Source organism: Cyprinus carpio, chromosome A8 (assembly GCF_018340385.1).
Source record: "Cyprinus carpio isolate SPL01 chromosome A8, ASM1834038v1, whole genome shotgun sequence".
Taxonomy (NCBI): Eukaryota; Metazoa; Chordata; class Actinopteri; order Cypriniformes; family Cyprinidae; genus Cyprinus; species Cyprinus carpio.
In genome coordinates this window covers 19348913-19362794 of record NC_056579.1, presented here as the reverse complement: position 1 = coordinate 19362794, position 13882 = coordinate 19348913, and the positions used below count along the sequence as shown (strand labels likewise).

General features: G+C 36.2%; 1 protein-coding gene and 1 long non-coding RNA gene across 2 annotated transcripts; one reads left to right on the top strand and one right to left on the bottom strand.

Annotated features, from left to right (window-relative positions):
* The first annotated feature begins 174 nt into the window (after window positions 1-174).
* On the top strand, window positions 175-2606 carry LOC122145944. The gene is made up of 3 exons (XR_006160675.1): window positions 175-359; window positions 2211-2360; window positions 2465-2606. It is a non-coding gene; the product is annotated as an uncharacterized LOC122145944 (long non-coding RNA).
* Window positions 2359-12808, bottom strand: LOC109104603 (prolactin-releasing peptide receptor-like). Its single transcript, XM_042762648.1, has 3 exons — window positions 12679-12808; window positions 5940-6446; window positions 2359-3103 (listed from the first exon to the last, which is right to left on the bottom strand). Exons 2-3 carry the CDS (start codon window positions 6407-6409, stop codon window positions 2461-2463), a joined length of 1113 nt encoding a protein of 370 aa, XP_042618582.1. The 5' UTR covers window positions 6410-6446; window positions 12679-12808; the 3' UTR covers window positions 2359-2460.
* Window positions 12809-13882: the final 1074 nt, after the last annotated feature.

The window sequence follows — 13882 nt, the reverse complement described above, 5'->3', positions numbered from 1 at the left end:
ATTTGCAACAAATGAAAATGCATTATTTAATTCGTATTCATGTTATGAACCAGCGTTATTTTATCATTGAGATACTATACTATATAAATGTATATTCTGTTTTAATTATTTAATTATTAAACACTTAAAGTATGTATTTTTTTTTGTTTGAGCAGCTGAATGCATAGGCTGATGAATGTAGCTTTTTGCATTTTGGCGACTTTGAACAAAAGCTGTCGTAATTACAGTGGATAGCTGTCACGTGCATTGGATGCTGCCGTAAAGCAATCCGCGCATTTCGTGTCATTTTGTATCCATTCACCAAACATTTGAGGGGAGCCAGAGAAAGAAACACAAGCTCTTAAAACTGATATTTCAAGGTAAAAAACTTACATACATCCCTTCAGAATATATCTATAGTGATGGCAAAGTGAAACGTTCTGAGTGAAGCTTTCAACACAATTGTGTCGGAAAAAGGTTCATTACTCGAAGCTTTTCATAACGGTTTATGTTGTGGCCATCTGGTGGTCATAAAAATTAATAACATCTTCCAACTCGCCGTGTTCCATTACAGCCGCTGGTTTTTACATCAACTGATTCTGTTTTATTTTATTGTAGCCTATATAAATATTGGTCATTGTCAAAGTCATTCATTTGTGTCGATGTACTGGCACTAAAATAAGGAAAATAAATGAAATATTAATTGCTTCAAATAAAAAGCTTCAAACATCATAGATCACGTGCATTTGGCAAAACGAATCAAGCACCGATACAGTGCTTGCTGTGAAATGCCTTTTTTTTTTTTTTTTGGTAGAAGCTTCGGAGTTTCCGTGTTGAGCATATATATCTGTATTTTTATTTATTTTCCAGGTTTAGTGTTAATTATTTGAGTACATCAAGTCAAACTACATGAAAATGAGAAGTAAAATATTTTTTTTTTATTTTTTTTAATACTGTATTATATTTAATCTTACTTCAAGTTTCTTATGGTTTTAGTTTTAGTTAAAATAACCCTGTTAGGAACTCATTTTTATTCAGTGTGTAACGGGGGTCTCTGCTTCACCTCTTGGCTTAAAAGAAACTTTCAAGACCCACACACACCAAAAGACATACATTTGCTGTTGCCAATACTAGTTCTCCATTTAATAAATCCTGTCAGTCCAGGTGTAATACTTCCATGGCAGCGTGTCTGCACACTGAGCAGCATATTCTATTATGTTTGCACAATAGATCTGAGACCTTGTTGCTCAGCCTGGTCTGCAACCTGCAGCTTGAGAGATGAAGAGCTGGAAGTGTCTTAGTTACTCATTTGTAGGGTGAAGCTTGTTTGTCTTTCACATTTTTCTGTCATCCTCCTTGAGAATCACTGGTCTATTATCGAAGCTGTGTTGGTGTAGTAGGCTGTCTTTGATGTATTGGGATGGCAGACCATTAAAAACATCACTATCTATCACAGAAAGAGAAAACTCAAAGATGTACTGATTGGGTCACCATGGAAATGCTTCCTCCTTTTTATTGTTTTGTCTTTTGTTGCTGTAGTTCATTTTCATTTTCGGCTGTTGTGCTGAGGATATTAACATGCTCAGACCGTTTCAAAGGTTACTGACTGCAGTCGCTTTATCTTTTCATCACTTTATCTCCCTATTGTTCACACGCATTCCTTTGAGTTAGCAATCATAATGGTGGAATCTTTAGTGCTTTGAATGAAAGTTAACGGTAGCATGATACCGTTAACTAGATTTGAGGGATTTTTGTTTGTGCACATTTTTATTTTCATGTGTCGACTAACATACTAAAGCACATGTAAAGTAATTGATTGTAATTTTATCAAATTTATTTTATTGCATTTTTTTTTCTGTATATAAAGACAATAAGTTTTGTATTTTTCCAGACTTTATTATCAGCACAAAAAACAATAAAGGCCTAAAAAGTTACCAAAACATTTAATTAGTAAAAGTTCTGAATATTTCATACAGTATTTCTAGGCCATGTGTTCTTTTTAAATATTTGATCTGTTTTGGTGTTAATATATCTTCAGTGACATCGTGTATAAACACATGCAGTTTAAACAATTATAATCCAACCGTCTGAAAGGCATTAAAATAAGCTGTAATTCACTTTTAAAGCTGAAGCATTTGCTTTTTTGAAAGCTGGATATCTGAATGTTTCTACTGCAGAATTTCTAGGGACCATTTCTCTGTAATGAGACCAACATCCAGTTTCCTTCTTAGGTAATCCATATTCAAATCACAGACAGCATGGTGAAATCGTGTGGCTAAATCCAACAGCTTTCTCACATGGCTTGTACGGCCAAGAAATACCATCTGTGTCCATCTAAAACAAGATGCATGTGGAGGAACCTTACAGATGGTAGAGTTCTGGTCAGGACCGATGTGAACACTTTGTTTTCCACAAATTTGCAACCCAAGTGTTCTGCTAGCCACGGAGATCTATGAACTAACTCAATGTGCTCTTTTTCTGTCAGAGAACCACGCTAGCGGTAGCACAGTTGTTAGCAGGAATCCCGATGCCAATCCGTCGATGACAGGTGAACATCTTGCGCAGTTCCGCCCTGAAACGATCGTGCAGCCATGCATATAAAAATGGGTTACAACAAGAAGAACTCATTCCACACAAGTGACACAATAGCTGGATCAGAAGAAAGTAGCGCTTGTCGATCAGATCTATATCAATATCCCGTAGCACATTGAAGACGCTTATCGGCAGCCAGCAGATCCCAAAAGCGGCGACGACCAAGGACACCAGGCGAAACGTCTTGCGCTTCCGAGCCCGCTGGGCTTCCGCTTGGCTCTGGGTACGGTGACCTGGCACCACGCAATTGCGAAGCTTCACTGAAATGCACAAGTAGGAGATGCAAAGAGCGGACAGAGGAAGAACGTAGGTGATGAAGAGTGTGCTGTAAGCGTAGGCTAGCCGCTGTTTCTCCTGACCCATCCAGAACTCCTCGCAGATGGTAAAACCTTCATCTTTGAACTCCACATGATATGTGTGGGCCACAGCAGGGGCTACCAGACCACACGACAGAATCCAGATCCCAGAGAGCAGATACGTGCAGGCCAGAACTGAGATGCGCTTCTTCAGTGGATGAACAGTAGCGTAGTATCTAGAAGTTAAAATGACAGTTTTAGGCAACAGCAGTGATCTCACATCTGTATCTGATGCAGCAATGGTGGTTCTATATATTCATTTATTAAGAAGTACATTAAAAATATAAACAATGACTTCTCTTCTACCACTAGCATGTTTAATTTCTGAATTAAAGGGATAGGCCTACTCAACTCAAAAAATGAAAATTCTCTTATTTACTCACCTTCATGCTGTACTTTGTTTCAGGCCAAATGATCACAGTTTAAAAAGTTTAAAATATTAGTGTTGTACTCACACACATCTATCATTTTGCTTCAGAAGACAATGATCCATTAGTCACTGTTCAAAGCATTAACTTTGAGCATGAGGTTGAGAAATTAATGATGAGAGAATTTTCATTTTTGGGTGGAGTATATCTTTAAAACACAAACTGATGGAGGAAATGCTTGAAAAGAAAACCTTTGTAAGTAGTTTGCCACAGTAATTCTCAGCAATAAATAAATAAAAGGCTGCATCAGAACTTTCACTGCAGACCTTAATGTGTGTGTCAAGTGTGTATGTCGATAAGCCTTTCAAAATATCAGATTTTTTTTTTTTTTATGACATGGCAAGTTTATATCAGGTATAATGTCATGTGGTGTGACTCCTAGAGCTAAGACTCAATTTCACAAAGAATTGATTCTTCAGTTACAAGGGACTCGAGTCCTAAAAAGAGCTGTATTCAAGTCTACTGCAGCCCTAAAATGTAATTCAGTCTCCCCATAATTCTAATGAGTAATGAAGACATTAGTTTGCAGCACAGTGGAATGCCAAAAAATTAAAGGTCTTACTGATCTTTAAAAAGTTTGTCATGGCATTTTAAAAATGTGGCGACGTCGCTCTGTCTAGCCTGGGGAATGTTTAGATAGACAAACAATTATAAAGAGCACCATTGAACGCAAAAAATGCATTCTGTGAGAACAAGCCCAATTCAGTTTTGTTTCAAAGATTTGATTAGTTAGGGAGTTTTGCTTGGCTTAAAAATTATTCTTTATCTGACTGATTTATTGTTATAATCAACACTATCACTTGAAGTTCCTCCTGTTTGTTTTTTTTTTTTTTGTACAAAACGTACTTGTTAAACAGTATTTATAGTGACATTACTGCCCAGCAATGTTGGAAAAACACACAATCTCTTTGTCTACAGTAAGCAACATTTGAAGTGGATCAAAAAAGTGGATCAAAGTTGTACTGAGACAAGAACACATTTTGGTTTTAGGACAACTTTGATGAAAGGTTTTGATCCACTTTAAATGTTGACTACTGTACTGTATATTATATTTATTTATGCACACACAAACACAAAAACTGCATTCGAATCACAAAATATTATTTCTTAATTAGTTTTTAGTATCTTCTTTATTTGATTCCAAAATGAATTAATTAATAATATTTGTAGCATTTTTTTTAGGTATTTTACTTGATGATTACACCTCATGACTTTTAGTCATTAAATAATAAAAAAATAGAATATATATATATATATATATATATATATATATATATATATAGATATATATATATATATTATATATATATATATATATATATAGCTCTTCAGTGGATGCACATTTTCTCGCCTCCGGTCCAGCCTGGATGAATGAGTCTGCATCCAAACGCACCGATAATATTAAGGGCTTTTAAAGACAGTATTCATGTAGGGTTCACCAAACCATGTACAGGAGATGACGACCTAGTCCTAAGGTAAATGGATTCTTAATGCACCTGTTATACTACAAACCAACAATTTTTCATTTTCCTTGACTATTGTGCAGCAACATCATCCATCACTGACTCACATGCCTATGCAGGGAGGGCAGTGTGAAGGGTAAAGGCTGTACGAAGCCACATAGTTTAACAGAGAAGATCCACTATGAATTTATTTTTAAAATTGAGGGTAAGAAGTCCTGGTTTATTTTAGGTGTCCTTGGTAAATTTTACATATCGCAGCATGTGGACATTACTTTAGCCTTCCAGCTTTCTGTGTCTATAGAATGTGTCGCTATACAACAGTCATACTTATATATTTAATTCATTTGTATGTTGGATTGTCATACTGTATGACAATCCAACATACAAATGAAATTAAATAATTAAGTATGATAATAGAGTAAAAAAAATCAAGCATTTTAATATTTATTGTTTAAAATTCACTTTTTAAAAGAAATACAATACAATGGTAAGTGCTGCCATGAAGCATTAATTGAGTAGTCTGTGACTAGTCTGTGACTGCCATTGTCTGAGTCTGGGACAAGAACAAGCTATTAAGCCATTTGAAAATAAATAAATAATGAAGGCATGGTAAAAAGGTTTTTTAAAAAGGTTGTGACCTTGCTACAGCAAAAAGAAAGTTGAAATCTGTTCAAACTAAAAATCAACTCTAAAAATGGCATGTTTGAAGAAATGCCTATTTGTTGGTAGATCAGAACATTTAAAGAAGTTATCTTAATTTTTCAGATTCCAGTCATTTTATGATCACCTATGCTCTATTCGAACTGATCGACATGTGGCAGAAGATTTACATAAGAAATTTCATTTTAAAAATCAATTAAAAAAGATGTTTTTAAATTGTAATATTTCACAACACTCAACAACTCTAATTTAAATTAAATAAATGCAGCCTGGGTACGCACAAGATCCTTTTTTTTTCTTTTCAGAATGTTCTTTTGAATAGTAGTATACGTGATTAATCCACTGAATCAGTCTGTTACATAACCATGCTCTATAAAAGCCCCGGAATGATAGTAAAACATTGATGGAGTAATGAATTAGTCACACAGTCAAGAGCCACGTCCCTCACATGCATCACTCACCTGTCCACCCCAATAGCTGTCAGTGTGAAAACTGACACGTACACAGTCACTGGCTGAATGAGGAACACCAGGTAGCACATGAATCTTCCAAAAACCCACCCGCGAGGATTAAAAGCATATGCCAGGGTAAAGGGCACGCAGGTAGCACACATCAGCATGTCGGAAAACGCTAGGTTACCGATGAAGAAGTTGGTCACGTTGTGCATTTTTTTAGTGTGGCAGATGACATAAAGCAGCAGGTAGTTCCCAAAAACTCCAACCAGGACCACAAGAGCATAGCAGGGGATGATGAGAGGTTTAAAAGACTGAAGGAGCTCCACGCCAACAAACTGAGGACTGCGCTTAGATGCGTTCGTCGACTGCAGCATGACTTCGTAGATTTGGCCCATGCTGGAGTTCTCCATGGTGACATTTTCCAGGCAACACATGGGCACAGGAGTGCTGAGACGTTTGCCACCGCCGCCATCCATGCTTACAGCTGGAATACCGCTTGAAGAGACCTAAAGACTGGTTGTTTTGGCATATTAACAAAGAAAGAGATACATTTTGGTTAGCTTTCTTTATAACTTAACTCTGTTTTAAACCATTAACAGATGGATTGAAATGTCTGTGAAGAGTAAGTAAGCCAGTTGAGTGCGACCTGTGGAGGCGTGTGGTACCAACATGCAGTTCGCACCATATAGGTGCTAGTTTGTCTTGAAAGTTAGCTTGGCTCATATAATGAAGTGACTTTTTTTAAACTTTAATGAGCACAGCTACAATTTGTCTCAAAGTTCCTGTTCTCAATACCGAACCCAATTTCTGCACAGCAGTACTTCTGAACATTAGAGATGCAGGCGTCAAATCTAAAAGCCCTTCATTACAGCCTTTCGGATGGCTGGTTTCTGAAGCAGGTCACTCGTACAAAAGAAGCAGACTTGTGATTTGTGTGTCCCTTTCAGTATTTGCTCTATCAATCCAAACAGCAGCAAACAGAAACTTGTAAGGACACTAATGAAAGCCAGCATGATTTGAGTCAAAGATGCGTCTCGGCTGCAATCACACATGGTCGTTGAAATGCAAATGAGCCTCATTCACTCGTGCCCTCTAATTAAGTGAGTAAATGGTTCATAGATTAAGCATAAATGCTCTTTGGTATTTCCTGTAACAAGCTACTGCAAAAGCAGTGATTGTGTTTTCTGTTTTCGTCTCTTTACCAATCAGTCAGTTGTTGAAAAGGAAAAGATACTGCCGTATTCTAATTTTTCTTTTTTGTGTGTGCGCGCAATTTATTTCGCATTTGACATATATTCAAAAATACCCATTTGACAAGGATCAGTTGTGGTCCTTGAATAATACATGCATCATACAAATGAAGCACCAATCTCTCTTTGCAGATTAAATTGTTTTTATGGACAAAACAGTACTAAAATGGCCATATGTTTGGCGTGGTTAATTTTGAACAGCATGATGACCCGAATGTCAGAGACAACTTATTTCATTAGCACAAATTTTCATTAAGCACATTTAAAGGTGAGATTGAATAAATATCCCCAGGGTGTCGACTGGGGAATATAATAATTTAACAAGCACTTACCGGATGAGATATGGAATATTTACAATGCATTTTCAGTATTTGAAATTAAGTGGCATTAAATGAATATCACAGTAATCTTAAAGTGACAGTTTAAATTTCCTAAAGGCTGTGTTAGTGTGATAGTTTTACTCTTCTTAGTTGCCTTGTCACTTGTTTGACAGTGTTAAAAAAAGTTATCATGGAGGTTTTCTTGTTTAAGACACTTAGCAAAAATGGGGATTGCTTTGGAAAGTTTATTTATTTTCAGTAATTAATTTCATATATTTTAAAGCACAGATTCACCAGTTTGCATCATTACTCATAACTGTTCACTGAAGGTTTTTTTGTTTTGTTTTGTTTTTGCTCACTTGCTCACCAATGGATCCTCTGCAGTGAATGGGTGCCGTCAGAATGAGAGTCCAAACATCTTGAATTTTAGCTAAGTAATGTCTTTATTACAAACATGCAACTTTTCCTCTCACAAGATGTTAATTTGTGGATTATTGTGGTGTTTTTATCAGCTGAACTCTCATTCTGATGGCACCCATTCACTGCAGATGATCTAGAAAAGCAAGTGATGCCGTGCTAAATTTCTCCAAATCTGTTCAGATGAAGAAACACTCATCTACATACTGGATGGCCTGAGGGTTACTACATTTTCAACAAATGTAATTTTTTTTGGGTGAACTATTCATTTAAGCTATTTTAGACCTAATATCAAGATGTGTATTGAATGCTGGCAAAATATTTGTGAGCTCTCTTTTTTATCTGTATTTCTCAGGTCTAATTATAATACACTGAGCAGAAACTTGCAATAATGTCTGCTTCTGAATTGCACCCAGACTAAACAGCTCTTGGTATCTATATTATGAGTAAAACAGGCACATGAGGTATGTGTTATTCTCAGCCTCCATGCATACTGTGAGTTTCTTTAAATCACTCTGGGTAGTGTCCCCTCCCTGTGGGTGCTTCAGTTATGTTCAGCCGATAAAAACACAGACTAATGGAACCATTGACGTGCTCTTTAGCACTCACGTTAGAGCGAGAGTCCAGGTGAACAGAGCTGACTCAGTGTCCCTGCGGTTTGCTGTACAATGCTGCCAACAGATTTTATTGTGCAAAATAATTCAAACAAACAAAAAATTGCAGAAACAACCTAATATAACTAGGGATGGGTAATGACTATGCATAAAATTTCTGGTAGCATGCTATGAAACAAAAAAAACAAGGCCCTATAACATTAGAAATCACAACGAGAACCGATGCGTCAGCGGCGCTGTCCTATTTTAAAGCCTCCTTCAAATGTGAGCTTGAAATCCATCCTTTCGTTTCCCAGAGCATGAAGGATACAACAAATGGATCATACACAGCCCATACTATCCTAAGATTCATTGCGTTACAGTGACATGATTTTTTTTTTTTTTTTTTTTTGAGAGAGAGAGATAAAAATCCTGATTTCCCATTTATAACTTACATTTATACATGCAGTTTTATGAATAGTTGACTTAATTTTATTATGTACAGAAATGGGCCATGGTCAATAATTTTTTATTTAGACTGGTTGTGAACCCTGTTTTGTTCAGTTGAATGTCACTTTCAAAAAAGTAATACAAACGTTACTGTCATTCGTCAACATCAGCTGTCACAGTTGCTAGGCGACAAGAACAGTCCTCTATAGGTTAGCCTGTCCCATTTAACAACGCTCGGTCTGACTCAGCTAAACCTTCAAAGTCTGTCTCTCTAAGGGTGTTTTCAGACCTGAAAATCATTTGTTTTGTTCCGAAACGCTTATAAAAATTTATAATATTAAAAAGGATCTTCTCAACCACCATCAATGTGCACCATTCAATTTGATGATGTGATGGCAGCCATAGTATGCCAGAATGCCCTCCATACACCAGTTTATTGGTGGAGAGGAGACTGAGTATTGAAGCCAATCAGAAGATATACGGGGATGATTAGGAGGCCATGATGGTCAGAAGCCCATGGGCGAATTTGGCCAGGATGCCGAGGATCACACGTCTATTCTTTTCAAAGGACATCCTGGGATTTTTAATGACCACAGAGAGTCAGGACCTCAGTTTAACGTCTCATCCAAAGGACGGTGCTTTTCTGTCAGTATAGTTTCCCAATCAGCTAGGACCCACACAGAGCATTTTAATATGGAAAGGCACTCTTTGGTTTTTAATTTCAATAACTAATGTACTCACTCTCAGAATTAGACACTGTGTCTTTTTATATAATATATGGTAACATATGATCCATTAGTCTTTTGGATCGGATTGCATTCTCACCACAAGTGAACCACTTAAGCAATCGGGCCAAGACCACCTTTTTCAGACAATCTTGAACTGATTATTTTGTTGTGGATCTGAGCATGATTGCCATGTTTACATATGCCTAAACGAACCAAACTAAGGGAGAAAACGGGACAGGTTCCGAAACAAACGCTCCAAACAAGGCAGGTGTGAAAACACCCTATGGATGGTGCTCCTGATTTGGGACACTGCTCTGAAGCTAAAAAATCGTAGCCAATGCCTTTTATTCAGTACAATATGCAGTTTCTACCAAAATCTGTCAACTGTAATTGCAGATTCGCTCTGACTTTCAGCAAGTAGTTAAGAAGTGTTAAGTCTAGACTGAAAATTGAACCTGATCCCACTGGAAAACAAGTATTTTACAAGGTGGTGATTTCATATGATTTCATACAATGTAAATCATATAAAAACTATAAAAACGTTTCTATAAAAAAAAAAAAAAAAAAAAAAAAAAAACCCTAAACCTCAACACCCACAAATAAATATATCAATTAATTGTGTGTAAAAAAACGTATGGATGAGATTGTCCAAATTCATGAGATTATTTTGAAAATTCTGCAGAAGTCAAGTGTATTCCATTCTTATGATGCACAGGAGCACAGGAGGCAGTGCTGTAAGTGTAGAATCCATTCCTACATCAGCTGGATTTCCCAGTGAATTCATTACTTGTATCAAGCACTGGGCTGCTGTCCTACACGGAAACATACAAGTCAGATGTAAAAGACAACCTGCAGTCAAAAATAAGAAAGTGATATGGTTTGAAATTGCATGAGTGTGTAAATGATGACAGTACTTTTTTATTTTTCTAGGAACTCTTCCTTTAATCTCTGTAGCACAGCTCTGACAAAGCTGTTCCTAAAGTGTCTTCCTGAAGTGACACCTTTCCTATAGTCTGACACGTCTGCTGCACAATAAATCAAACACTAGCAGCAAGTGAGACAAATGAGTTTCCAATGATCAAATATATGACAACATGCATTGTTAATGCAACAATTCCCCTCCTCAGAACAACTTTTGTTTTCCCTTTAAATGCAAATTAAATTGATCAATTGATTTGGTGTCAGAAAAGACCTTCTCAAAGCCTTTTGTCTTGCTGAACACATTCAGTTCCATTTCAGCAGCACCTATTTGCCGTGAATTAGTCTTACAGCTGTGCTTCAGAAGGAAGGAAATTAAAAACAGCAGTTATTTTGATAACCAAAGCAGTGAAGTAAAGCAAAGGTGTTATTGTCACTTTACTCAACAAAGCGACAAGTTTGGTAAACCGATATTAATCAGATGGACAAAAACAAAACTTTATAATGCCATATCCTGTCAAAACAATAAGCATAAGATATGTTTTTTTTTTCTCTTTTTTTCTCAGATGTCTACTTGCAGTAATGCCTTAAAATAGACTGCTTATCTCCTAGAGAAGAAGGATTTGAAAAACAGCAAAGATTAAACTCTCTACAGGTCACTTAATTCAGCTGTCGATTTTCTGGCATTGTGTTTAATCATTTCAACTTCTCTACAAGCCAACTGCTCTCAAACGCTCTCAATGAAACATATTGTGAATCCAGGTCGGAAATCTGCAATCTCTATCCTGCCAGGTGTGAAGCTTTTCATATGATTCATGTTCACAGTCAAACTGCCTCTCTGACACACACACACACACACACACACACACACACACACACACACACACACACACACACCTTTCAATGAATCCGTTGAACCAGTACACAAGTAGCCTATACAGTCTAAATTATTAATTTATGAAGCACACTAAATCATTCCCTTGACAACTGTCTTTTTCCTACTATTTGTTTCAGTACGTTTTTTTCTTTAAATAGATGTACAGTACTAAATATATTTTATATTTAAATAAATATATATATAGTTTTGCACACTGCTTTAGTGTTTTTTTTTACAAATATTACAACAACAACAACAACAAAATGGTTAATTATAGAGTTGGATTTAATAGATAGTATTGTATTAAAACATGCTAAATTCTTTTCAGCAAAGTATGTATGTATATGAATTATAGTATTGTTTAATGTATATGCACATTTTATTTGGGTTCTATTTTTTTAATGAGCTGAATTATAACTGCAACAAACAGTATATGCGTAATTACAATAAACAATCGTATTAATAAAAGTTCATCTAAAGCAAAGGAATAAATGGTAATATGTGTTACATATGGCTTTATTGGAATGTTAGAGTATTTAAAAATATGCCTCGCGGGACGTAAGGGAACACGTGAATAAATAATATAATATTTTATTACCGGTTGATTGAAACGAACTGTTCAAAAGAACCGATTTTTCAAATCGTTTTTTTTTTTTTTTTTTCTCACTGTTTTAAAAGAACCGGCTCACAAATGGTTAAGTGAAGCATAACGAGAAGGGATTCGTTTATACAGGAGTTAACAGACCAACAGTAAATTCAGTTTTTCTGTTTCATGAATAAGCCGAATAACAGTAGCCTGCAGAGTAAAAGAATATATTAACCACAATATGCGTCAAGTAGACTTTTACCAGTCATCAGGGGGAAAAAAGCACTGAAACCATTCAATTGCAGGCTTTAAACATACTTTAATCCAAAGTTAAATTTGTATTAAAATCTTTAAGTCATTACTAAGCTATAAGTGCAGAACTCCACTTCTGAAATTATTATGAATACAATAGTCAATGCCACTGATATTTATATATTAATATATTGTACTATTTTGCTTTTATTATTTGCTGTTTTTGCGAATGCGTCTGAAATTTTTACTATTTTAACCTTTTCACCACTTTGTATATCCAGTCAGAAGCTCATGAGATATGCATGAAAGAACTAAATTATTCTAAGGAATAAGACGATAATTGAGACGTCTCACCTTTTAAAACAGGGATGCGGTTTAGTTGATTCCTCGTGGATGTGCAGTTTCTCAATCAGCGGACTCGCGCGTGTGCGTTTATCATGAGATGCGCTACCGGACCTGAGTGAGACCGTCAGGCTCGTGTTTCCCGCTAGAGAGGCGGGGTCAAGTGTGTGTGTGTGTGAGAGAGAGAGAGAGAGGGAGAGAGAGATTTTGAGTTGAGTTAAAGTCAAAAGGGTATCAGAAAATGTGTGCACAGTATCGATGAGCCAGAAGTGATTCTAGCTAGTCTTGTTTTTCCATGTCATAAAGGAATATTTCGTCAAAAATTAAAACTCTGTCATTACACTTCCTTGTTCATATTCCAAACTTATGTGGATATTTTTCCTGGAAGAATTTGTAAAAATTGTAATTGATTATTATTATTATTATTTTATTTATTTCAAGGGTTTTTTGACCCATTTAGATTATGATTAAATCTAGAGTGATTTTCTTCAGATTTTTCTTTGAAGGAACTGGTTCCTTTTCATTTCACTCAAGTGTTTCTGTACATGTTTGTGCATTATTGTACTGTATGTTGAGTGGTAGGATATATTTTAATATCAGTGTTAGTTAAACACTATTAATGCACATTTGCTGTGCAGTAAGGGTCAAGCAATGTTGTTGTGAACAGTTGCTATATCTAAAGATTTGGTTTTCTGTGCTGCTGGTCTCCTTTAGTCAGGGTGAAGTAGGTTTATCGGAAGGTTTATTGGATGCAAACACATGCAGTGCTCTACAGTTTGACCACATCTCTCCCAAGCTGAGCTGCAGCTCAGAGACTCAGAGGTGACTCAGAGGGGCTCAAAGTGTAATTTAGAAGAATACAGTATGCTTTCTTTGCACTTGATCTCTTGTACAGTTCGTTTACTGCAATATTTGACCGGCAATTCCACTGTAGTCTTTGAGTTACCAGTTCACCAGGTCAAAGCTTAATCAAATAGACCAGGAAAGGAAAAAAAAAAACTAATTCTACACGCTCCAAATTACTTTTCTCTGCTGATTGTAGTCCAGACTGATGTTAAGAGGTCAAGGTTTGGCTCAAGTATGCGAAAGCAAAACTTTCTACAGATAATACATAGTCTGTGGTCACTTTCGCAGGCCTTAGAATTGGAACACAAAGCGGCTTTCATTCCGTGATTTTATACTGATGTGCTAGACTTTCACTTGATAAATGTGGGAG

What these genes read in the sequence shown, in the direction of transcription:
- LOC109104603 (XM_042762648.1), bottom strand. Translation starts at nt 6,409, where the DNA reads ATGGATGGCGGCGGTGGCAAACGTCTCAGCACTCCTGTGCCCATGTGT. An exon ending in ACAGCTATTGGGGTGGACAG is followed by an intron (nt 3,104 to 5,939) that starts GTGAGTGATGCA and finishes TTTAACTTCTAG; the next exon opens with ATACTACGCTACTGTTCATC.